Raw genomic sequence first — 27,512 nt, 5'->3', positions numbered from 1 at the left:
CTTAACCTCAGCTTGGGTGAAGCAATTACCTAAAACCAAAATCTTAAAAATAAATAAATAAATAAACTGACTGGTGTGCCTTAACTCACAGATATGCTAGGTAATATTTCTGCTTTGTATTCATGATCTCACTTAAAAAAGTAATTCAAGTCAGGGCACCTGGCTGGCTCAGTTGGAAGAATATACAACTCTTGATCTCCGGGTCATGAGTTCAAGTCCCATGTTGGGAGTAGGTACTTATATAAATAAATATTTTAGAAAAGAAAGAAAGAAAGAAATTCAAGTCAACTCAATTACAATATATGCTCTGACTTGAGTTCCTACGACTCATTCTTTAACTCCCTTTCTTCTCTTTTCTAAAGCTTGGAACATGCTAAGGATTAAAGATGTGACTTGATCAGAAAAAGAAAAAAGGCATCCCCACACATACAAACAAGGGCACCAGAAGCACTCAACACTCACGCATCTCTATGAAGAGCTGCCTCTTCTCTGCCATCGTCTTCCGCTTGTTCCCGCTTTCCTCAATCATCCTAGAGACAAAGAAAGATACAATAACCCACTGTAATTTGAAGTTCAACCAAGAGCTTATCCTTCTATTATGAAAAACCAAGTTGTATGTGCACATTTAAGAGAGTATCAGCAAAAACAAAGTGAACTCTGATATAGAAAAAGAAAAATCACTGTCCCTTTATCTGAAAGCTTCTAAAATTATTACAAAGTCAATAATTAAATGAGCACATACACTTGCTTCCTGTGCTGAAAATATGGAGCTATGTCTTCTTTCTAACTTCGATTATTTTCTCTGCAGAGTCCTGGATTAGCTGAGACACAGTTTCCCATATCCCTACTAGTTTACAAAGATAAACATGTTACTAAGTATAATTTAGAAAATAATTATAATGAAAGGTTAATGTAAAGAATGTAAGAATAGTTATTAGCTTATACATAAAAGATATAAGTAAAATCTTCTTTTTTTATACTAAACAATATTAAACAAAAAAGGTATTTATCCCCCAAGCTCAAAGAGCCCCTAAAGGTAAGTTTTTATCACATGATAAGAGTTTAGGTTGACAGACCTAGGCTGTCACTCTTTAATAGAGTTTTAATAAGAGTTTTAATAAGAGTTTTAATAACTCTTTCCATGCATTACCTCATTTAACCCTTCCAACCACCCTAGACACTGGTATGGTTATTATTATGCCCATTTTATAAATTAGGAAACAGCCTGGAAAAGAACACTAACTTGCTTGCTAACACTAACTTTGCTAACACAAACCAAAGTAGTAGAGTGAAATCCCAACCCTTTCACTAAATTTCTTACATAATTGTAGCTTTTAGATGCATACAGCCAAATCTCTACACTTAAAAAGCTAAAAAACAAACAGCCCATTGCACAGACCCTACTGATGCAAAATCTCTAATAATTTCAATTGAATTTTGCCTTATTCTGTGAAGAAAAAATATTTAGACAAAGAGCATAAGCCAAACAATTTCCCTAAGCAAATTAAACTGTTGTAAATCATGAAGTGATTTACATAACATATTCTCAAATATGTTAGAATCACAAATTAAATGATGGCTATACAAATTACATATCCATTAAGACAAAGTGCCCAGCAAAGTTTAGTTACAAATAGTATCCTAAAGAAAATTGAAAATGTAAATACATTCCTTAACATTCTACAACTAACATTTTGATAATTAAGATTGACCCTTTCCTAGATCATTGACAGGTTACCAAGTAGGCTTCAACACATGATGGTTACTTAACAATTTACCCACAAGAGAACAGAATTTTAGACGGAAAGAAACCCAAAGAAAAAGCAACTAGAAACAGCAAAAATTTAATGAGATCTAAGTCGTAGAGTAAAAAACAAATTTGAGGGGCACCTGGGTGGCTCAGTCGGTTAAGAGTCCGACTTCCAGTAAGCAACTTCCAGTGAACTCACAATTCGTGGTGTTCAAGCCCCACGTCAAGCTCTGTGCTGACAGCTAGCTCAGAGCCTAGAGCCTGTTTTGGATTCTGTTGTCTCCCTCTCTCTGACCCTCCCCTGTTCATGTTATCTCTCTATCAGAAATAAATAAAACATTTTTAAAAATTTTTAAAAATATATATATATATATATATATAATTTTTAGAAGAAAACATAGGCTAAAGACTTCATGGTCTAAAAGCACAAGCCATTAAAAAAGTGACAAACTGAACATCACCAAAATTAAACACTTTTGTTCTATGTAAGAAACTAGTAATTACGAAATGAAAAGACAAGCTGATCACATGTCAGACACAGGATTGCAATTATATATATATATATATATATACTTTTAAAAAAGCTCTCAAAACCAAGCCAACATGCAAGAAGAGCTTGTTAGTCAACATTAGCCACAGCACTGACATTATTTGTTGACGTAAGAGTGTAAAGACTCTGCTGATATCCTGCCTTTACGCCATCACCTGCACTACTACCACTTTGATGGAGAACTGATTAGCTTCCAGTTGCCAACATCTGCATTTCTTTGCCTGCGGGCTTCTTCTGGCCACTGAAGACCGCTCTAACATTTGCAGGGCAGTCCAGAAGTACCAGGGAATTAACATTCTTTATAAATACTCCAGCTCCTTTGCCCACCAAAAACAATGTTTTCCACTGGTTTCCTAAGCTCTTCACTGCAGTTAAGTCTGCTTACTCACAATGCCTGATAAGAAACCCTTTACTAGCTACTTTCTCTTCTCTGTCGGATTTCTCCATTCTATCGGTATCTTCTAAGATCACCTAAAAAAAAGAACAAACAAAAAATACTTGCACTTGAGGCTTTATAACAGCATTTGCTTCTAGGGTAACAAACAAGACTGATTTGATCCTGGTGTAACAGGTCTTCCAGACGTATTCTGTAAGTGGATCACTTGCCAAGCAGACAAGCAAACAACAAGGTCCCAGTGCTGGTAATAAGTGGCTTGGTGAGAACCCTGGGTGAGCTGCTGCATCAATATTGCTAAGACTCTTAATGTGGTGGAGCTACGAGGAGATACAGGTAAAAGATGACTAGGTTATGCAACAGCTTTGGCATTTGAGAGATAGAGGGGTATCAAGAGTTTTAAAGACAATTAATTAAATTGGTTAAGTTTCTCCCAAGTAGCATTGATGCACAGAAGAAAGAAAATGTCAAGGGCTAAATCATCTAAATATCAACTCAAAGTATGGTAAGACAGGCAGAAGACCTAACAGCAGCATTTTAAGGAACCCTCAGCCTCTACAACTAGAAGGCAGACTGTACTAAAATTAAGGCCCAAATACTGATTATGAAAGGAGGTAAATTACTAAAAGACTGACCCTCCAGTCAAGATTCTCCTGAACCCTCTGGGCCAGAAGAAGTGGCTCCCCTGCCCTTGCAACAAGATGGCTCCTCTGCCTGAAGACCATGAAAGGCTTCATCTGAGATGTATGTCTCAAAAGATGCTGACCCTCCTGAGGATCTGTCCCTACTTCCTTCACTGATTCTAGGCTTGATTCTAGGCTAATGACTAGGGTCAATCCTCGGTGTCACGGGCATAGGGAGGTACTGTCCTTGCTTTCGATAGAAAGAGGTGATTCACCAAAACAGCTATTGGACCTGATAATATGCACTGGTGAGACCTGGGAGAACATACCTGGGAATGGATTTTGAGAGCTGAACTTGGGGACCAAGTATAACATTGGTGAGGAAACTGTTATATAGGGGCATTCCCCCATGACACAGGATTTAATGTTCCGAAAAGGACAGCTGGAGCCAGTCCTAACGTGTTGCTAGACTGGCTCAGTTAAGCCTCGGGGTGAGGGCGATTGATGACCTATATGAAAGGAACTGGCGATGCCAGAACCACATGGCAGAGAATAAAGGAAAGAGGCATATCCATACCCTTCCCTGTATCTCCTAACCTTTGCCAATTCTGTCTACTAGACTGACAGCATCTGCTTTAAAAACAAAATAAATAAAAAATTGATGACCTTCTCTGACCTCTTAAGTCCAATTTTTTTCCCTGCATGCCAACCTTGAAATATTATAGACGTACCACCCTCTGGAAACAGTCCTAACCAATGACTGATAGATCTTCCACCTACCTCACCCCCTCAAGAGGGATAACTCTAAGGACATGTTTTACACTGGCTCCTAGAGCTCCCCGGTGGAAAAGCTCCAGTTAGTTACTTGCAGTGGTAACTTGCTTGATAACAAATCCTTTACTTGCTAAATTTCCCTTCCCCCTCTCACTTCACCACCCCCTGCTGGTATTTCCTGGGATAATCTCCAAAATAAAATGTCTGAGTCAGCTTCTGGGAGAACTCAAACTAAAACATTAAGTCTTTTCACTTTAACCAAGCCAACAATTCAGATTACATAAAGTCCAAATGTACAGGGTACATATAAACTAAGATTTCTATTCATGATTTCCCTAAGCCTTACCGACAGTACATCCATCCAGTGCTCCATGAATACTAACAACTGAAGCTTTGTCATTATGATTTTCACAGTTCCACACTCAACAAATACCTAATCCTACTGCCATACCTGATTGTATGTCCTTGTGCTCCTGATATAACCTTGAAAATCAACACTTACATGAATGGAAGTATATCGCTTTACTTCCTTCCACTCACACTCCTGGCACTTTGCTTTTCTTAGCCTCATAATCAAGAAATAACCAACACCTCTGCTTTAGTCCCTTCACATACTAACTCTGATTTTAAACCCTGCCATTTCCTTCCTCATGATATCTCATAGTCCACCCTCTTTTCCCATTTCAACTGCCAAGATCTTTGTCCACGTGAATGCACAAATAAAATTCTATGATACCATGATCTCAGGCTCTGCACCCACATCTTCCTGTGTCTCATCCTGTGGACAGAGAAATCCACTAGGTGTAGTAGTTATGCCAACACATTTCATCTTCAGTGGATCCTAATCAACCTACTCTGGAGTTTCATTCCACTCAATGTAAAAAATATCAGCGCACAAAGTGCACTACACCAGACAAAGAAAAACAAATACCATGATCTCACTCATATGCGAAATCTAGTAATAAAAAAAAAAAAAAAAAAGTCAAATTCACCATAGGAGCAGAGTAGAATGGTGGTTTCCAGCAGCCAGGCCGTAGAGGAAATGGGAAGATAGTAATCAAAGGATACAGACTTGCAGTTATTAGATGAACAATCAGGAGATCAAATGTACACCATGGTAAGGGAAGCAGATAATATTGTATTGTATATTTGAAATTAATTTGGTAAAAGAGTAGATCTTAAACTACCACAAAAAAAGGTAAGTGTGAGATGATAGATGTGTTAATTAACTAACTGTGGTAATCACCTCACAAGGTATACATATATGTCAAATCATCATGTTGAATACTTTAAATAAATTTTTATTTGTCAATTACACTTCGATAAAGCTGGGGGGAGGAATATAACAATATATCTGAACATCTTTCCAAGCCATTGAAAACTCTTCAAAAACTTATGAGCCTTGATTGTTGACAATTATTTCCAGCTGTCTACTACTTTAAACAATGCAACAATAAATGTCTTTGAAGCAAAATTAATAATTAAAAAAAAAGAACCAAGCAAGGCCTTAGTCTACAAAATGTAAAAAAAAAAAAAAAAAAAAGACTCCAGTCCTAGCTACGAGAATATAAGCAAAATTTCCTCAATCTAAAAGGGGTTAAAACTGTAAGCCCCTAGAAGAGGCTGTATAATGTCCTAAGCCCAAAGCCAAACACAACAAGTAAGTTTTTAGATACAAAACCCCAAAACACAATCCATGAAAGAAACAACTGGTAAGTTGGATCTTATCAGAATTAACCATTCTGTAAGAGATACTGCTCAGATAATGAAAAGACAAGCCCTGATGTGAAAGAAATGTTTCCAAAGCACTTCTGATGAAGGACTTGTAGCCCAAATGCAAAAAGAATTCTTAAAACTCAACAATAAGAAAACAGCCCAATTTTTAAAAAAATGATAAAAATATCTGAGCAGAGGGGCGCCTGGGTGGCTCAGTCGGTTGAGCATCTGACTTCTGCTCAGGTCATGATCTCGCGGTTCGTGGGTTCAAGCCCCACGTCGGGCTCTGTGCTGACAGCTAGCTCAGAGCCTGAAGCCTGTCTTCGCATTCTGTCTCCCTCTCTCTGACCCTCCCCCTGCTCATGCTGTCTCTCTCTCTCTCAAAAATAAATAAAACATTTAAAATTTTTTTTAAAAAATCTGAGCAGATACTTCACAGAAGACATACAGATGATAAATAAGCATATGATAAGATATTCAATATTATTTATCATTAGGAAATCACAATTGAAAACACAATGAGATACTACTGAATGCCTAAAATAGAAATGACCACACCAAGTGCTGGCCAGAATGCAGCAGAGCCATGGGCGCCCCACCCACGGCCAACAGCCACGCACAAACAGCCACGCTGGCAGACGGTTTGGTGGTCTCTACATGCTACCTGTACAGCCTTACCATGCGACCCAGCAACTGTACAACTCGGTATTTAAACCAATTGAGTTGAAAACTTATATTCACACAAAACCTGCATCCAAATGATCACACCCAGCTTTATTCAAAATTGTCAAATATTGAAAGCAACCAAGATGTCCTTAAATAGGTGAACAGATAAACTATGGTACTTTCATAAATGGAATGTGTTTCAGCAATAATAAATGAGCTATCAAGCCATGAAAAGACACAGAGGAAGCTTAAATACATACTGTTAAGTGAAAAAAGCCCGTCTGAAATGGCTAAACATCATAGATTCCAATTTTAGGACCTTCTAGAAAAATGAAACTATACACATGTTAAAACAATCAGTGGTTACCAGAGATCTGGGGGGAGGGGCAGAGACAAGAGGGATGAACAGGTGAAGCACAGGGGACTTTTTAGGGTGGAGAAACTGCCACAGGATACAGGTGTAGTGTATGTGACACTAAACATTTTTCAAAACCGACAGAAATTTCAGAGTGAACTTTAATGTATGCCAATTTTTTTTAATCCTTATAATGTCAGAGGATCTCAGGATGAAATGCAACATGTGACAAAACAATCGTACCATTATAAATGTATGACACAACCTCATTCCCCCCACCATGAACAGTATGAGGGGAAAAGTAGTGACCTAAGAAACTCTGGAAACAAATGGAGTCTGTAAGACTAAAGGCAAAGCAAAATATACTAAGTACCGTACTCTAGCTTCTCACAGGTTATAAGTTAACGATTCTGATACCAGTATGCATGTGCACTGCAGCTGAACACCTAAGTTAATGGATGGCAGATGGTGGAGTGTGAGGTTACAAATAAGCAAGAAGCTAGCAAGATCCATGTGGTAATGGATTACAATTGGAAACATTAGTACAAGTTCATCTTAGTTTAATATAGATACAGACAGTTATGCATAGAAGCATTTGTAGATACGTGTACATATATGGGTTAGTATACACATATGTAAGTCCTTGCTCTCTCAACTGAAAGGGCCTAGAAACAACAATATCCCAATAGCAATGGCAACACCTAGTGCCCAATTTTTGGTATATAATAGTGCTCTCCAATAAAAGGAACCAGAGCTCCTTAGAGAAACATCTGAGGCAAGAAAATATACAACATGAGCCCTAGAGCATCTTGAAAGTAAGTAAGTTCTGGGACGGAAAACACTACATGACAGGAGTGTATCAAAGGGACACAGAAGCCAACTATAAGCTCCCAATGGCCAAAGTTGCAACGATTTTGGCAACAAAATCAAATAGCATTAAATATCCTTAAATTGATACTGATATAAATGAGTGAATTAATAAGTGAAGAATCGACAAATATCCTAGGCAGAATTCCAGATTAATTACGTAGATACTCTGCCCTAAAGAAAGTGGAGCATAACTCCCCATTCTTTAAGTGTGAGCTGCATGCACACAGTGACTTCCTTCCAAAGAGAAAAAGAGGAAGGGGGGCTACCTTGGCAGTGAAGACATCTGACAAACACAACCTCAACCAGGTGATCGAGGTCAACAGTGACTAAACATGTTGACAGGATGTACCTTTGATATGATGAGATGAAAATGGCATTTCACTTCTGTGGTCTTCCTCCCGATAACCCTTAAACCCTATCTAATCATGAGGAAAAACATCAGGCAAATCTCAACTGAGGGAAAATATACAAAACACCTCAAATTTGTCAAGTTTCATCAAAAATTTGATGAGAAAAGTCTCAGAAACAGGAACACCTGGCTAGCTCAGTTAGTGGAGGATATGACTCTTGTTCTTAGGGTTGTGAGTTCAAGCCCCACACTGGGTATAGAGCTTACTTTATTTTTTTTTTATTTTTTTTAATGTTTTATTTATTTCTAGGAGAGAGAGAGAGAGACAGCATGAGCAGGGGAGGGTCAGAGAGAGAGGGAGACACAGACTCTGAAACGGGCTCCAGGCTCTGAGCTGGCAGTCAGCACAGAGCCCGACGTGGGGCTCGAACCCACGAACCGTGAGATCATGACCTAAGCGAAAGTCGGACGCTTAACCGACTAAGCCACCCAGGCGCCCCGGTATAGAGCTTACTTTAAATAAATAAATAAATAAATTTTTTAAAAGGAGACAGAGGGGCCTGAAAAACTGGCAAAGCCAAGAGAAGTCTAAGAAGACACAACAACTAATTATCATGTGGTATCCTGGATGGAATTCTGGAACAGAGAAAGGCCATGAGGAAACACTAAGGAATCTGAATAAAATATGGATTTTCATTAATAATAACAAAACATCATTGGTCCATTAATTGTAACAAGCGAATCACAATAATGTAAGATGTTACTTAGAGAAGGAACAGGCATGGGGTACCTATGGATACTCCCTATTATTGTTTTCCAGTAAAGCTAACTGTTCAAAAAGGTTTTTTTTTTTTTAAAGACAGAACAATTACTGGGGTGCCTGGGTGGCTTAGTCAGTTAGACATCTGACTTCAGCTCAGGTCATGATCTTGCAGTTCATGGGTTTGGGCTCTGCACTGGGCTCTGTGCTGACACCTCAGAGCCTGGAGCCTGCTTCAGATTCTGTGTCTCCCTCTCCCTCTGCCCCTTCCCCACTCGCACTCTGTCTCTTTCTCTCAAAAATAAATAAACATTAAAATTTTTTAAAAGAAAAGAAAAGAACAATTACATATTTCCTTTCTTTTATTCTCTTAACTGATTTAAAGCAATTGCATAGGCATGCCTGGCTGACTCCATAGGGGGAGCATGTGACTCTTGATCTGGGGGTTGTAAGTTTAAAGCCCCATGTTGGGCATAGAGATTACTTTAAAAAAATCTTCAAAAAAAAAGCAATTGCAGGAAATAATATCAATAACATTGTGCATTGTGTCACTGGGCCTGTAACATATAGAATTCCCTGAGAAGACATAACAATTCTAAATGTCCACATACCTAACCACAGTGCCTCAAAATACACTAAGCACAAATTGATGGAACCAAAAGAAGAAATTGACAAATCCACACTTCCACTTGGAGACTTCAATACTTCTCTGTGACCAATACAAGTAGAAAGTCAAGATAAATATAGAAGGACTGAACAACACCATCAGCCAAGTAGTCTGAGACTTATCACAATGCAATTCTTTACAAGTGCACATGAAGCACGCATCACCATACTCATCACAAATTCTCTGGGGATGGAAGTGAAACAATGTGAGGGCAGAGGGACTCCAACTCTATGTAGCTAGGTTTTATTTATTAGGCTAGATTCTGGGTACACTGTATCATTCTTTACACTTTATAGCTCCTATTTCATCATAAAATGTTAAGTCATTTACTTTGAGTGTATTCTCTAGTAAATCTTTTCTTTAATGGTTGGGGGAGTTGGTGAGAAGGGAGGCAGGACTCTATATATCTTATTATTACAAAGAAATATACCAGGGGTGCCTGGGTAGCTCATTCAGTTAAGTGTCTGACTTTCAGTTTTGGTTCAGGTCATGATCTCTGGGTTTATGACTTCAAGCCCCGTGATGGGCTCTGTGGTAATAGCATAATACCTGCTTGGGATTCTCTGTCTCCTCTCTCTGCCTCTTCCCCACTCATACTCTCTCTCTCAAAAATAAATAAATAAACATTTTTTAAAAAGGAATATACCAAATACCACAGCTCTGTCCTTTTATCCAAATGTACAGGAACTCCTACAATCTCCATAATTTGATATAATGTTATTTCAATCTTTAGCAATGTCTTCCATGAATATCCCAACAAAGGATACATTTCAGTTTGTCACCAAACTAAAGTTATTGATTTGTCTAGACAGTATTTCAGCCACTTTTACCAAAACAGAAAGAGCAAAAGTTTATGCCTCTTGTCTTTTACTCCTAGAGTAAGAAATCTCCAAAGAATCTCCTAAAAATGTATCACTAACTTAATAATTTTATTGTACACTACTAATTAGCTCATGACTGTAATCATTACGAAAAAGCTCAGTGAGTTTGTCTTCATATACCAAATGCTTAGTTTTAAAATATCTCGACTGATCACATTAGCCTCATAGTATCATTACTGAGTATCTTAAGACACAATATACTCAATAATGCATATAAACCCATATATCAAATAGTATTTTACAATTTTTTTTTTTACTGACTCCTCTTCAGTCCACTTAGATCATTATTGTTTTGCACTTTGCATTAGACTGACAAGCTCATAATATCAAGTGTCAGCTCTGCTTTTCTCTTGCTGTTCATGTGTCCCTGCATTATTACTTCAATCTCTGGTTGACTCTGAAACTTCAACCTACAGCTTTTTGCAGAAATCTTTTTAAGCCCTTTGTCTATTCAGCAAGGTTCATTTCACTGAAATCAGATGATAAAATCTGAAAGACCACTAATCCAGGCAGAGATGAACTATAATATGTCCAAACAGAATATTAGCCAACAAACAAGGAGGCTCACACAACGGGCCCCTCCAGGCAGTCCCCACTACCCCCCTCTCAGGTTACTTCACTCACCATACCTGACGGGTATCACCAGGCATACAGATGGAGTAAACTGTCAACCTATGGATGAAATATTAGTAGGCCCATATTTTGTTATACCCTACCTAGAGGATCATTCTACATGCCTCCTGCTCTGGAAACCACTGCTCTTTAAAAAAAAAAACTAAAATTAAAATTAAAAATTAAAAAAAAACAGAATAAGAAGATGGGACTATGCTAGATAGGAGGAACAAGTGAGTGATACAGGTGGCAGAATTAGATAAGGACATTGAGAGCCTAAGCGGTTAGTTAAGGGCCTAAGGTTACAAAGTTAGTCATTTGTGGAATTAGACAACCCATTTGACTCTAAAACCTACTCTCTTTCGGCTGTGCCACATCGCCCCCTACAGGGAAGACAGGAGGACTCCAGGCGTGAGGAAAACACAGGTCCACAAGCTGTGGTGCTAGATCTGACCTTACGTCACAGTTGTTAAATGGGGTTTGGAGGCTAGTGTAACGAAACGTCTGGATTCTTGTTAGCCCAATCTAGGCAGCAATATGCTCTAGAGCTGGACTAAGTCTGCAGGCAGAAGTAACTCCCACAGTAAAGATTAAAGGAGAGACAGCTGGCTCTAGAAACATTTCCAGAATGTCTCTGTACTACACCTAAGTCTTAAATATCCTTCATTTCCCTTGAATCTTTTTGTTAATGTCTTAACACCTCCAGCTCTCAGTCACTTCAAAGCATCTAGGTATCAAAACTTCTTGTGAAAATCCACTGTCTCCCAGCAGAACTCCTGTCAGGTTTTCAGTGGACACCCATTTATATAAGAAGTCCAAGATAACAGCGATTATCACTAGTTAGTACTTAGTGTAATAGTCAAACTTCCCTGAAAGAGAACTTTCTTGCTTATTTCAGGAAAATTCTCAACTATCTTTGCTCTAACAGTTCTTCTTTTCTCTTCTCTTCTCTTTCAGATTTAAAAAAAAAACGCAAGGGGATGTAAATGTTTGTGAAACCCTAAGATTTTCTTTTTAACAAATCTGAAAAGGTTCTCTAGGTTCCAATAAAAATAAACATTCAAAACTGTCCTCCACTACTACCAAGAGCTCTGAATAGCTAATATAATAACCTCATAGGGCTGTGGAAACTATTAATAAATTATGTAAAACATTTAGCACAATGCCTGGCATAAAATAAGAGCCTAATAAATGTTAGCTACTATTATTATTATCATTATTGATGTTATTACATAACTACCCTTCTGGGTGACACCTAAACTAGAATTCTATAGGCAAGACTCCTTCCTAACTTACAATTCTTCTGATTTATTTAAAGTTATAAAATTATTGGAGCGCCTGGCTGGCTCAGTAAGCAGAACAGGTGACTCGTGGTCTCAGGATCATGAATTCAAGCGCCACTCTGGGTGAAGAGGTTACTAAAAAAATGAAATAAACTTAAAAAAATAAAGGTATAAAAATACAGACTTGGAAGAAGAGTAAATACTTTGTTATCAATCACTTGCAACACTAAATTTAGAATAGAGAAAAGGTTTTAACAAAAGTGAAAGGAGGTCAAGAAGTAGAAATGCAATGCGCCCAAAGAATCAGAGCAAGAATGTAATAGAAAGTAAGCCACAGAAAGGAGAAACAGGTGCCTCTAGTGTGCTCAAGACAAACCTCCAATTTTACCTAAAACCTGCCAAAGGCTGCTTTGTTAATAAGATGAAATTTTAGTTCTAAGCAAAGATACTAAACTACTTATCTAATAAGGAAATAATAAAAGCATTTGAACACTAAATAAAAGGTACGCTCTTGAAATAACATGCAAAGCTCTAGTTTTCATAGTCATATTTCAAAATATGTATCCTTGTTAGTTATTTCTATAGTTAATCTTGTCCCCAGAGACTTTTTGTTTTTAAAGAAAGATATTAAGAATGACTTTTTTGGGGTGCCTGGGTGGCTCAGTTGGCTAAACATTTGACTTAATTTTAGTTCAGGGGGCGCCTGGGTGGCTCAGTCAGTTAAGCATCCAACTTCAGCTCAGGTCATGATCTCATAGCTTGTGAGTTCGAGCCCCGCGTTGGGCTCTTTGCTGACAGCTCAGAGCCTTGAGCCAGCTTCAGTTTCTGTGTCTCCTTATCTCTGTTTCTCCCCTACTCACACTCTATCTCTCTTTCAAAAATAAATAAATATTAAAACAATTTTTTTTTAAATTTCAGTTCAGGTTGTGATCTCACAGTTGGTGAGTTCCAGCCCCGCACTGGGCTCTCTGCTGACAGTGCAAAGCCTGCTTGGGATTCTCTCTCCCCCTCTCTCTGCCCCTCCCACACATGCATGCACATACACACACACACACACTCTCTCACTCACTCTCTCTCTCTCAAAATAAATAAATAAACAAAAAAATGACTTTTCAAATGAGGTTGAGTTTGAAACTAATGAAAAGAAAACCAATTAAATAGAAGTGTACAGGAGTGCCCGGCCAGCTCAGTCAGTGGAGCAATGACTCTTGATCTTGGAAGTTGTGTACTCAAGCCCCATGTTTGGTATGGAGATTACTTAAAAATAAAATCTTAGGGGCACCTGGGTGGCTTAGCTGGTTAAGCATCCAACTCCTGGTTTCGGCTCGGGTCATGATCTCATGTTTGATGAGACTGAGCCCGATGTGAGGCTCTGGGCTCACTGAGTGGAGCCTGCTTGGGATTCTCTCTCTCCCTCTCTCTCCACCCCTCCCTTGCTCGTGCTCTCTCTGTCTCAAAACAAATAAGCACTTTTAAAAATTACTTTAAAAATAAATAAAATAAAATCTTTAAAAAATAATAAATAAATAAACAAATAAATAGCAATTTTCAACCTTCACATCAAAATCCTATGGGGCACGTGGGTTGTTCAGTTGGATGAACGTCTAACTTCGGCTCAGGTCATGATCTCGAGGTTCATGGGTTCGAGCCCCACGTCGGGCTCTGTGCTGACAGCTCAGAGCCTGGAGCCTGCTTCGGATTCTATGTCTCCATCTCTCTCTGTCCCTCCCTGACTCACACTCTGTCTCCCTCTCTCTCTCAAAAATAAATAAACATTTAAAAAATTGTTTAATCCTAGATGTTAGCAATTCCTTTTCTGAGTTCTCATATCTTTAATGTCAGTTAACATATTTATAGTGATGAAAATGAGCTACAAAAACCAAAGCAAAGCAATGGAGAATAAGAATGGGAAAGCTTAGAAATGACTTAACCCAGACCCCCTATTTCAAGCATCCAAATAAATGTCTTGTCCCAGGTTACAGTTATGCTTCACAATAAAGAAAACCTAGGACCCCTAATTCCTGGTCCATTATACCACCTTTCTATATTAGTATTAAATGTAGTAAAAATTATAAACCAATATGAAAAAGACAATGCAACAGAAAAAATAAGGTAAATGATGAAAAAGCGAATCACAGAAAAGGAAGTCTAAAGAGCCAATAAAAACATCGAGTGATGTTCAAACTCACTAGTAATCAGAAAAGCATCTATTAAAAACCAAAATAAGATTACACTGTTCATTCTGCAGGTTTGCAAACATTATAAAGCCTAATAACACTGAAGGTTGACAAGACAGGGAAGCAACAGAATTCACACACCTCTGGGGTGAATGTTAACTGGTTAACACATCAGAGAGAAATCTGGTAATATTCACTAAAGTTGAAGATGTGCTTGCCACACAGCCAGTGTGTTACTTGTAATAGCAAAAAAGAAAAAAAAAAGAAAAAGAAAAAAAATCCAGGACAAATGAATTGCCAACCCACGGGAAAAGATAAAGGCAAACTGTGACACAAACACCAGAAACCTATTCTGCCACGATGAACGCACTAAGCTACACATATCCATACAGATGTGTCTCACAATATTGAGAGAGGGAAAAAAAGACCAGTGACAAAAAGAAATAATTACTACTCTCACTACAGAGTTTTTTAAATGCAAAATAATATATGTTTTAGGGCTATTTACATATATAATAAAAGTAGAAAAATATGTACAGGGATGGAAAGCATCAAATTCAGAACAGTAGTTTCTTCGAAAGGAGAGGAGAATACAATTAGGAAGTAAGGAGTTATGTGAGGGCTCAACCTTAAAAGGAGCCTGGTTTCTTAAGTAGCATGGTATTCACTAGTATGAACGTGAGAATTTACTATTTTTATTCTCTATACCTCTGAAGGTCAATGTTTGATAAGGTTCACAAAGTTAAAGGAAAATAGACTCAAGCTCCAACCAGAAATAGTTACTCCAGAGCCCACATCCATGATACTATTCATTCTACGTTTGTTTGTTAAGAAAGATTTGGTCATTATAAGAAATCTCTCAAGAAGATGTAAAACATCAGAGTGGGAAAAAACAATGAAGTACCTGACTAAAGAAAGTCTCTCAAGGAAACCATATTGGAAACACAAAGCGATCCTATCACCATGCTCAGGAATCATGTGGGTAAGCCAACACACAGAACTCAAGTTGAACTGGAACATCAAACATGCTACTTAAGGGCAGCATGTAGAAAGAACATGGGCTTTGAAGTCTGCCCTGGGTTCAGATACTACCTGGGTTACTGATTAGCTGTGTGGCCTTAAACAAGTTTCAACTTCTCTGAGCTCAATTTCCTCACCCATATACTGTAAATACCATATCTAGCTTCCCAAAGTTGTAAAGATTAAAGAGTAGTCCTTATCTACGAAAATCACTTGATACACTGTAGCCTCTAAGTAAATAATATTATTACTTGCAGAAGAAGGTCTCTCTCTGGCAAGAAGAGACAGAGCAGGCAGAGAGAAAAGTTAAAAGGAGGGAGTAAAGAGTTTGCAAAAAGAAGCCAGGAAAAAGCTAGAGCTGAAAAGTCCTGATTAAGTCCCATAAATTACCAAAAAAAAAAAATTTTTTTTAAACTGTGCACTATTTCATTACAGAAAGCTTAGTTACAAGAATATTTAACCTAGACTTGTTCATCACAACATTTCAGTCTTGTTTTAGTTTATTTATAATGTTAATACACAAAAATTCAAGATCAAAATGGGGTTTTTTAAAGATTCATTTTTTGTTAAAAATGCATTATCAAGTAATCCATATACAATATTATCTGTTTCTCTCAATTATCCACAACTCAGAAAGATCTGTCCTACTCTTAACATATTAAAGAGAAAAGAATGGTAATTTCAACAAATGCCCCCAAAAAAATGCCCTTGATAAAATTCAACACCCACTAAAAATACTAACCAAAAACAGATGGAAACTTCCACAAATTGACAAAAGAAATCTACCAGAAACCTTCAGTAAATATCATATCTAATAGTGAAACACTGGAAGCATTCTCATCCGGGAAAAAAATAAAAATGCCCATCATCATCACAGCTATTCAACTTTCGTACTGAAGGGTCCAGGCATTGCAATAACACAGACAACAAAATGGCACAAACTTTACAAGGAAGTCTGGTCAATTCAGTCTTCTAATCAAAGTAGCCCAGTAAGGAAACAACTCTGATACATCCCCTCCACTCCAAATGCATAGCAATAGATAAAATATTTGTTAAATGTATTTTTAAATGACTTAAGCAGGCTCAAAAACAAGATAAAACCCCGTGTGGATCAGAAACAGAACAGATACACATGTCATGAGCAGGACTGAAGCTATAGGCTTACTGGACTCTGGGTCTAGAAGCAGGTACACATCTTCTGAAGGGCAACAGTGACACAAAGTGAAGGAGATGGAGAAACAGGAGACATGCCATCTGAGCCAGACTCACCGCTTCAAGCCAAGGAGGAGGCTGGAGCTGAAAAGAAGCTACCGTATACTGCTGCCAGCCTCTGCCTAGAGCTACAGTGTGTATAATGCTCTAGGCCTAGAAAACTGGGAAGATAAAAACACAGCCTCATGACCAGGAGCTGAACCAAGACATTCACATACTCTGTGAACAGACCTAAAACAGCCCCAATTATCTCAAAGAGTAGGACTCCTGACCCACCGTGATCATTTCTGATTTCTTGACTGTGGTCCAAAAAGTCAGTAAAAAACCTGAAATATCAACACACAGAGAAGAGTGAGCACAGAAATATGGAAAACAAAATCAAAAGCACTCGCACTTGAATGAGTCTGTAAATCAAAACTTCAAAAGCCATAAAGAAATATAATGCTAAGAAACACAGCCAACAAAAGCAACAATTAGAATATGAATTCATTCCAGGGGCGCCTGGGTGGCTTAGTCGGTTAAGCATCTGACTTTCGACTTTCGCTTAGGGCATGATCTCGCGGTTCATGGGTTCGAGCCCCGCGTCGGGCTCTGTGCTGACTGCCAGCTCAGAGCCTGGAGCCTGTTTCAGTCTGTGACTCCCTCTCTCTCTGACCCTCCCCTGCTCATGCTGTCTCTCTCTCTCCTAGAAATAAATAAAAATATTTAAAAAAAAAAAAAAAAGAATATGAATTCATTCCAGATGAATGAATTTTAATTTTAGAGAACAGTCTGACTAACACTTATTTTTTAAGTACATTCAGGGTGTTAGGATATAAATTTCTTTAATTATCAGGAATGCAAAATTGTACAGCCACTTTGGAAGGCAGTTGGACAGTTTCTTGTAAGGCTAACCATACTCTTACCACACAATCCAGCAAAAATGCTCCTACATATTTACTCGAAAGAGATGAAAATCTACGTACAAGCAAAACTCCAAACACAGATATTTATAGACATTTATTCATAATATTGCCCCAAACTGGAAGTAACCAAGATGTCCTTTAATAGGTGAATGGATAAACAAACTAGTACTTCCTTATAATGGAATATTATATAGCAATAAAAAGAAATGAGCTATCAAGCCAAGAAAAGACATAGAGGAACATTAAATGCATGTTGCTAAGTGAAAGAGGGCAGTCTGAAAGACTACAATACTGTATGACTTCCAACTGTATGGCATTCCGGAAAAGGCAAAACTATAGACACAGTAAAATAATCAGTAGTTATCAGGAAGGAGGGAGGAGGGTGGGAGGAATGAATAGTTAGAACACGGGGGATTTTTAGGGCAATGGAGTTATTCTGATGACTCTGCAATGACACCACATGAAATGTCATGTAATGACATTAATGACGCATGACATTTTGCATTTGCAAAATCCACGAAACACAAAGGACACAAAGAGAGGCCCAATATAGATATACTACAATGAACGTAAATTAATAATAATGTATCAGCATTGATTCATCAGTTGTAACAAATATCCCACACTAACACAAGATGTTTATAATAGGGGAAACCGTGGAGAAGAAGGAGTATACACTCTGTACTATCTACCCACGTTGGTCATATTCAGTTTCATATATAACTTTTTAAAAATATCATGGACAGTTCCACTTCTAGATACACACACAAAAGAATTGAAAACAGGGACTTGAACAGATATTTATTTGCACACCCTGTTTGTAACAGCGTTATTCACAATAGCCAAAAGGTAGAAACAACCCAAGGGTCCACTGATAAGATGAAAAATAAATAAATGTGGTACATATACACAATGGAAGAGTATTTAGCCTTAAAAAAGAAAGAAATCCAGGGGCACCTGGGTGGCTCAGTAGGTTGAGTGTCCAGCCATTGATTTCGACTCAGGTCATGATACCATGGTGGTGGGAATGGAGCCCCGAGTCAGGCTCCACGCTGAGTGTGGAGCCTGCTTAAGATTCCCTCTCTCTCTCTCTCTCTCTCCCTCCCTCTGCCCTTCTCCCCAGCCTGTGTTTTCTTTCTCTCTAGAAAAAAATAATTAAAAATAAAAAGGAACAAAATCATGACACATGCTATGGTATAAATGAACTCTGAAGGCATTATGCTAAGTGCAATAAGCCAGACACAAAAGGACAAGTATTATAGGATTCCACTTACATGAGGTACCTGGAGTAGTCAAATTCACAGAGACAGAGAGTAGAATGGTGGTTGCCGGAAGAAGGGGAGAATGAGGAGTTCGTGTTTAGTGGGTACAGAGTTTCAGGTGGGGAAGATGAAAAAGTTCTGGAAATGCACAGTGGTGATGGTTACACAACAATGGGAATGTACTTAGAGCCACTACACTTACAAGTGGTTAAAATGGTAAATTTCATGCCATGTATGTTTTACAATTTAAAAAATGAGGAAAGGTACTGAAAAACTGGTTATCCCAATTGAAAGAAAAAAAATATGTATATATATATGTGTATATATATATACACACCTTCATTATACCACACAGAAATTCCCCATGGGAAGCAAAACTTTTTTTTTTAATTTTAGAAGAAAATTTAGAAGTATATAACTCATACCTTGGTGTAGAGAAAATTTACTTGGACCAGGCACAAACTCATTTCTTTAATTTAAGGGAGATTTTTTTCATAAATGTAACATTAAAATTTTAAACTTGTATACAAAGGCACTGCTAACAAAAGGGAAAGGCTAGCCTCAGACTAGCAGGATGCATTTGCAACACATTTATCCATCCATCAAATACTTAGTATCCAAAGTGACCCAACTGTCCACCCCTCATTGAAGAAAGAATGAAAAAGGTGATTTAAGTCTACAACTGAACATTACCTAGTAGTTAAAAAAGAAACTGAACCAGATCCACAAATTCTACAGTTAAATCTCCCTCAATTAAAATTTAAAATGTGCAAACCCCTGGCTCTGACCTAGCAGTTCTACTTCTTTCATTCACTGCAGCAATGTCTGAAACAGCAAAGAGCTTAAGTGGCCTTTAATGAGGAGATGATTAAATAAACTACAGTACAACACAGATACCGCATAAGAGAACATACAGTAGTCAAGAAAAATCAGGTAGAGCCCTATGTTCCAACATGGAAAGGTCTTGGACATTTTGCTAGGAAAAAAAAGTTGCAGAACAATGTGAACAGTATCATGTCAATAACTTAGGAGTAGAAGGAAACTTCTTTTTTTCTGTATTACCTATATTGTGTGTGTACAGGTGAAAATGCAAAGGTCTAGAAGGATCACAACTGATAACAGCAATTTCAGCAGAAAAGGGAGAGGGCCAAGGGGGCATTTATTCTGTCTGCACTACTTGAGTACTTTCTAGGAAAGTGTGCATTCATAAGTCATTCGCAGAGCTGCAGGACATGGCCACACAGACTGTACACAAGACAGCCCCAGAAGGTCCCATGTGCAGGGACTCAGCTATAAACAGCACCTCATAAAGCTGGGCAATAACCATCCTGCACAATGAGACACGACAGCCCTGATGGTTGTGTAATTAGAGGTAAATAAAATGAGACAGGGTGGACTGTAAACCAGCGTGAGGGAATTTTCTGGGGTAATGTAAATTTCCATATCTTGACTGGATGGTGGTTACAAAGTATATACATTTTTCAAAATTCATCCAACTGTACACAGACATTTGTGCGTTTGATTATATGTCAACTATACATGGATAAAATTGATTTTAAAAGAAATACAAATTAAATATACAGATAAAATACAGCATTATTGGGAGAACCTGGAATAAGGTACCCAAAATTACAGGAGTAAGGCACCCCACAAGAACCGATGGACTCCTGTTGGATGCACTCTGAAGTACACTGTCCTAAAGCTGAAGAGAAATTAACTTAGTTCTTCAAAGCTTACAGCACACGACCAAATGTGGATTAATATGACTCTTGTTTTTTATATACAGAAACAAAGGTCCTGAAAGATTTCTATTAGAGACATAGAGTAAATGGTAACTTGGCATTCTATTGGTTCTGAGTCTAATTTTCTAAGTAGAAAATTCGCCTCTCATGCATAGGGGACACTCAAAAACCTTGCGGGCATAACTTTGACTACAGAACCTTCTTCAAAGGTAATTCCACTTATGTATGATAAAAATCCTCACAGAACTCATAAAAGGTCAAGTTTTAATTTGGCAGACAAAGTAACCCAACAGGCACTACAACCCGGGGCACTGAAACAGCAGCCAGGAGCTGGAGAGCCCAGAAATCCAGCCACAGCAGAGATTGGTAGAATTGCAGGTAGAATTGCAGGTAGAATTCTATTCTATTCAATTCAGGTAGAATTGCAGCCTTTACAAGAAGAGCAGAGACACATGTTCTCCCTACAGATGGAAGATCCAAGGACCAGGATAAAAGTGGGGAAAAGAGTGTTCCCTAGGCAAAAGTACTCTTCTTCTTCCTCAAGTCATAGAAGGGTCAGAATTGGATGATTTGAAGCTAAGCTCCTCTTGGCCAACATGCAGTAAAGATGTGAAAGTGGCAGTGTGGGCACAAGAAATCACGACTCCATCACCTTAGCCATTGCTTTAAACACCCAGACCTAGGAACCTGGGTTACCTTACATGATCCCCTTATGACCCCCCCCCCCAAAGATATTTCAGGAACAGAGGAAGTCCATCAGCCATCCCTAACACCAAAGTAATTAATAGTGCTCCGTGTAAAGTACAGCAAAACCTTGCTTGGTTCGTTCATTCATGCAATCAGTATTTTTTGCCTGACTGCCTTGGGCCAGGCACTGTTCTTGCCATTGAGGATACAGCAGTGATAGTCACAGAGCTTCATTCCAGTAGGAGAGGAAGGAAACTTCTGATTTCTTTCCAAATTTGCTCTTCCCTTCTCCCCCTTTAAATGTTAGGCAGAATTGCCTTCAAAACTCTCCCAAATTTCTCCCACAAGCTCCTCTGACTCTTCTTTCTGCTTTATCCCCAAACCAAGCCGTTTATGGCTCCAATTTCTCAACACTGGGAAAAGACAAACACATACACACACAACACAACACACACACACACACACACACAAACCCGCAAAAAAAAAAAAAAAAACTAAAGTGAATGAAGTAGGAGACGAAATTCAATGCTGCTTTGTATTTTATTCGCATACTTTCAAATCGTCAGCACCTCAATAGCAAATCACGGTTGGGTTTTACGCTATTTTGTGGCCTCAGTGCTGACCAAGGTTCTCTACCCAAGGTAGCTGATCAATAAACGTCTGCTAGGAACGCTGAAAGGTCTTCCTAATCCCGAGGCCTGGCACAGGAATTTACCAGCCAGCCTGTGTTAGCTGCATCCTGCCGCCTCCTCTCAGGACACCTTCCTTTCAAAGGTGACCTCGGTGCACAGGTTCCCTGTTAGGCGCCTTGGCGAACAGTGTTTGGGAGAGATCCGAAATAAATCCCCTTCCCTCTGCCAGGGCCTAACTGCCTCACCTGCCCTCTGCCAGGACCTGCCTCCTTCGCCCCTTACTGCACCTAACGCAGAGCCTGCTCCCTGCGAGCCGGGCTCCGGGAGCATCAGCCCGACGCCCGCACCCCGGCCCCGGCGCCCGGCGGCCACAGTGAGCTCCGGATCCCGAAGACCCCTCCCCGGCCCGGGGCTCGGAGCCCAGCAGCGCCGGCCCGGGGCTCCGCTCCATCCCCTCAGCTCGCCCCTCCAGGGCCGGGCGCGCGGCACCGTCTCCCCTCGCAGCGCGCGCGGTGCAGCGGCCCCGGAGCCCCCGTCCCCGCCGCTCCCGGCCCTGCACCCCCCACCCCCACCCCGCAGCCTCCTGAAAGCCGGGCGCCGCGAGGGCTCCTTCCCGCTCCTCGCGGGCGCGAGGCTCCAGCACCGCGCTCCCTCCCGCAGCCTGCGGCCGCCGCCGCAAACCCCCCGCCACACTCACTTCCCGGCCGGAGCTGCGGGACGTCGAGAAGGTCTCGGGCGGCCTCAGCCTCCTCCGCCTCCTCCGGCCCGGCCCGGGCGGCTGAGGTGGCGGCGGCGCTCGATCAGGCCCCGGAGTCGCCCCCGCGACGAACGTTCTCCGGCGCCCGGCTCGCGCCGTTTCCCCGCCCGGCACGCGCAGCAAGCCCGCCCCCGGCGCGAGGGCGCGAGGGCGCGAGGGCGCAGGGCGAGGGGGGGCGGGGGGGCGGGCACGCGCCGCCTGCGCGAGCGCGCGGCCGGGGGCGGGGCTTCCGCCGCACCGAGGAGGGGGCGGGCGAGCGCGCCGAGTTCCCTTCGAGCCCCGCCCCCTGCGGCCGAGCGGGACCCGGCCCCCCACCTCGCCAGGCGGCTCGCAGACCTGCGAGGGAAACCTGCCCCCTTCGGGCTGGTCGCGCACACTGGCGGCGGGCGGCGGAGGTGCGTTTCAATTCCACAGGTATGTGCCGGGCAGCTGGGTACTCGGCACGTCGTGACTGTAAGGTAAAGAATGCAAAGAACCACCCCATGAATCATTCATCCGCGCCTCGAGCAAGAGATCTTGCCCTGAGTGATTTTTCCAAATTAATTCAACTCAACAAGGGTTGACTACCGACTCCGTGCCTAGCGCTGCACCAGGTGCTGTGTAGGTGCACCGTCACGGTCACGGCCCCTGGTCTCGAGGTGCGCATAATTTAGTGCAAAAGCAGCCGTGTAAACAACCAGGTCTGCTGACCCATGCAAAGCAAAGCCACAGGGAGATGCTGTGCGAGGGCAGAGGAGGAAGAGATTACTTCCGCTGGAACCGCGTGGAGGGGCTCCTGGGAGAAGTGGCGTTTGTGTTCAGTCTGGAAGGAAGGAAAAGAGAGACGTCCTTGGGGAAAAAAAGGAGTGCACCCAAGGCTAGGTAAACAGCTTGGGCCAAAGAACAGAGGGCGACCCAAGTTTACCATCTCAGCAACAGCATTTATGTTTTAATATTATCCATTTTTGATAGAACACTTTCCAAACTATGTGAGACATAGGAGACGATTCGAAATTAGGAACAGCTAAACTTTTCTTTTTCTTTTTTCTTTTTTCTTTCTTTNTTTTTTTTTTTTTTTTTTTTTTTTTTTTTTTTTTTTTTTTTTTTTTTTTTGATGGTTCAGAGGATCATTTTTCTCACCATTACTTAAGGCTCAAAACAGCAGTGTCCTTCAAGGGCTACTGATATGTGAGCCCACGATGTAAGTCCCTAAGCCAAAAGCCCCCAAGCCAATATGCTTTGCGTCTGGTTTTTCACTGGTTTTGGCACCTTATGGTAAGGCAGATCGTGCGTGCCACCTCCTGCTGCTGTCTGCCTGCCTGCCTTTAGAACATCCTCTTCCTCCTCCTCACATTTTCCTATTTTTAAACTCCTATGGTGAAGGAAATGCTGGTAACCAACTTTCTTAAGTAAGGGTAAACAGGTTCCTCAAAAAAAAATGGGGGCATCACCTTTCACACACGGATTTTAGGACTATTTTTCATGCTTAGAAGACCTTTTCACTTGTATTCAGGATCTTGACTGTGTTCTGAATATGCTAAGATACTCAGAATACAGGCAAAAGGCGTCTTGTTTATTCATTTACCACTTACTGAGCACCAACTATGTGGGAGGCTTTGAAAGGGTAAAATATTGATCCTACCCTTTGGAGAAAAGATATGTAAATGATGTAAAATAAATATGTCAATACTGTCTGCTATATTTGCCGTATTGATTGAGTCCTAGGTAATATCAGTATGTGAGCGAGACTATAATAAAGCATTCTGGGAATTAACTACTTTAAATATACTTGTATTAGCATCTCTCCATCACGGTTCTGTACCTCATCACCTCCCACATCTTCAGAAAACTCCTTTCAAACATTTCAATCGCACTCCCCCTCTCAGTCCCCAAATTATCGACTCTTACCTTTTTCCTTCACCATCTGTCATGTTCAAGCTTTTCCTGTCCTCAAGAAAAAGAAACCCCTCTGTCACTCTGGACTGTGTTCTAGTTACCACTTGCTCCCTTTCTGTATTCCCCTCACGAACGTCTTGAAAGTAGTTCGCACTCCTCTCTGCCAATGCAGCAGCCTCCCCCTTCTCAACACGTGGCTATGTGACTTCTGTCCCCACCACATCACTGTGCTGCTCTCAGTCATTAAGGCCTTGCTTAATCCTAAACGCCACAGGCCATTTTTGAGTCCTTGTATTAGCTCCTGGTGGCATTTGACAACACAGAGCACCCCAGTCTTTTTGAAACCCCCTTGGCCTTCAGGACATGACTACCCTCCTAACCCCTCTGACCACTCCCTAGTCTCCAGGGTTCTGTTCTCAGCTTTCAGTTCACCCCACACATTCTCCTTAAGCCATTCCACCCACTCTTCATTTGCCACAGGTACCAGCAACCCCCCAGTGCATTATCTGACTCCCACCACTCATCTGAGTTCCATAGATGCAGAAGCCTACTGGACTTTTCCACCTACATGTCCTACACACCCCAAGTTCTGCATGTCTAAAGCTGGTCGGCATTACCATCACTCAGCTGCCCAGTTCAGAAACCCTGGAGTCCTCCTTGATCTCTTCTTCCCTGTCCCCACCACACGCAACAATCTGTTGATTCTCCTCATAATTAACTCTAGACTCTGTCCCTCGTAGCTAAGCCTCTCACTTAGACTAATGCAATAGCCTTTGATCTTGTCCCTCTCTTGTAGTCTTGTTCCTTCCTTCCCATATTCTATACTGCGTGTCAGAAAAAACTTTCAGAAACGTGCTTCCTATATATGTCACTGCTCAGCATGGCACACAGGACCTTCCATTTCTCTGGCCCTTGTCTTTTGTCACTTTTGTTGCTTCCTACACACACCCCATTCAAACTCCTGGAATGGTCCTACTTTCCTTTGCCTCCATACCTCTGTGCTTATTTCTCTCTCCATTTGGAATGTCATTTGAGTACAAGCAAGGAACGTCCAGTGTCTAGCTAAAGTTCCACCTAGAATGAAACCTTCTGGAAATCAGAAAATGTAAACCTATGTAATGAAAGGGCTGCCATGTACTTGGGGAAATCGGCACAGAATGACCAATTCTGAAAGCTAGACTATTAAAACTATTAGACAAAAATAATAATTTTCAAGGTACCTAGCTGGCTCAGTCAGAGGAACATGTGACTCTTGATCTCGGGATCTTGAGGTCAAGCCCCATGCTGGGTGTAGACATTCTTCAAATAATCTTTAATAATAATAACTTTCAAAGACTCCATGCAAAAAGTTCAAATTACTTATTACTTAAAAGGGTAAGGAAATTAGGATGCAATACATTAGAGATGTCTGCAACTTCTTTGTCACTTCTTTTGATCCAGGCTGGCCCAAGTGAATTGTTTGACCAATAGAATGTGCAATATATATGAGACTTCCAAGCCTAGGTTACCAGAAGTCTTAAAGAATCCACATGGATCTTTGAAAGCACTTGCTCTTGAAGCCCTGAGCCACAATATCTAATATCTAACTCCCTATGGAGAGATTCTGAGACAGCATGGAGGCAGAAAGAGGCTGGCTGATCTTAGCTGATAATGAGTGAAGTCATCATGAATGCTCTATATCAATTCAGCCATCAGCTGAATACCACGGAGTGCCCCAGTTGAAGCCATGTGGAACAGAAGAATTGTCCCGCCAACCCCCACCCAAATTCCTGACCCCCCCCCCGACTGTGAGATTATAATCAAAATAATTCTCACTTTAAGCCATTAGGTTCCAGGGTAGATATTTTGTTATAGAATCTGGCAACCAAAATATTTGGCATTCTCAAAGGCAAAGGAGGCAATGGTGATGCAGCATTTTCAGTATTTTCTAAAAACTTAAGGAAAGAAGACGCAAGCCAAGGATTTTGTATCCACTCATCCACGCTGTTTTTTAGGCACTGAACTCTATAGGAAAAATAACTGTTTTTAAAATGCAAGAATTCAAGGAATAATATGCACATAAGCCCATCCTAAGTAATTACCAAAGCAGGGTCAGAAAATTTTTTCTAAAGTACCAGATTAGTGAATATTTGGGGTCTGCAGGTATAATATTCAGCTCTGCCATTGTAGCAGAGCCTCCATAGATATGTGCAAATAAGTGAGTGTGGTGATGCCCCCAAATAAATTGGATTTACAAAATGGGCGAGCCAGCTTGATTTGACCCATGGGTTGCAGTTTGCCACTCCTGTACCAGAAGAAAAGAAATAGAGAAAGTTATTTCTCTTGGGGCGCCTGGGTGGCTCAGTCGATTAAGCATCCAGCTCTTGATCTCAGCTCAGGTCTTGATCTCAGTGTTGTGAGTTCAAGCCCCACGTTGGGCTTGGCGCTGGGCTCAGCGTTGAGCATGAAGCCTACTTTAAAGAAAAAAAAAGAAGAAGAAGAGGAAAGAAGAGAAAGTTATTTCTCTCAAAACAGCACAATACCCAATGATTTAAGAAAATAAGGGGCACCAGGTGTCTTGGTCAGTTAAGAGTCCAACTCTTGATTTCAGACCACACAGTTTGTGGGTTTGAGCCCAGGATGAGGCTCCACACTCCACAGACAATGCCAAGCCTGCTTGGGATTCTCTCTCTCCCTTTCTCTCCACCCCTCCCCTATTCATGCTCTCTCTCTCTCAAAATAAACTTTAAAAATTGAAAATAATTAGCAAAAAGAAAATAATATATCACAACCAAGTAGGATTTTGTGTTAATCTGCGAGAACTACCATGACAAAGTACCACAGATGGGCCTAAGGAATAGAAATTTATTTCCTCACAGTTCTGGGGGCTTAAAGTCCAGTATCAGTACCACAAGGGTTGGTTTCTTCTGAGGCCTCTTTCCTCAGCTCATTGATACCATCTCCTCCCTGTGTCTTCACATGGTCTTCACTCTGTACTGTGAGTGTCTGTCCTA

At 40.6% G+C, this 27,512-nt stretch overlaps 1 protein-coding gene and 1 non-coding gene across 2 annotated transcripts in view; one reads left to right on the top strand and one right to left on the bottom strand.

The window, feature by feature from the left end:
* Positions 1-22,731, bottom strand: part of DTNB (dystrobrevin beta) — a 232,700-nt gene extending 209,969 nt beyond the window's left edge. The window contains 2 exon segments of the mRNA XM_039238291.1: positions 463-530; positions 22,585-22,731. Coding sequence (XP_039094222.1) covers positions 463-529 — 67 coding nt within the window. The 5' untranslated portion in view covers position 530; positions 22,585-22,731.
* On the top strand, positions 6,009-6,093 carry TRNAR-UCU. The gene has a single exon. It is a non-coding gene; the product is annotated as a tRNA-Arg (tRNA).
* Positions 22,732-27,512: the final 4,781 nt, after the last annotated feature.

The sequence above is a fragment of the Hyaena hyaena genome, unplaced genomic scaffold (genome assembly GCF_003009895.1).
Source record: "Hyaena hyaena isolate Hyena2069 unplaced genomic scaffold, ASM300989v1 scaffold_138, whole genome shotgun sequence".
In the NCBI taxonomy this organism is placed as follows: Eukaryota; Metazoa; Chordata; class Mammalia; order Carnivora; family Hyaenidae; genus Hyaena; species Hyaena hyaena.
This window is presented reverse-complemented; position numbering and strand designations above follow the sequence as displayed.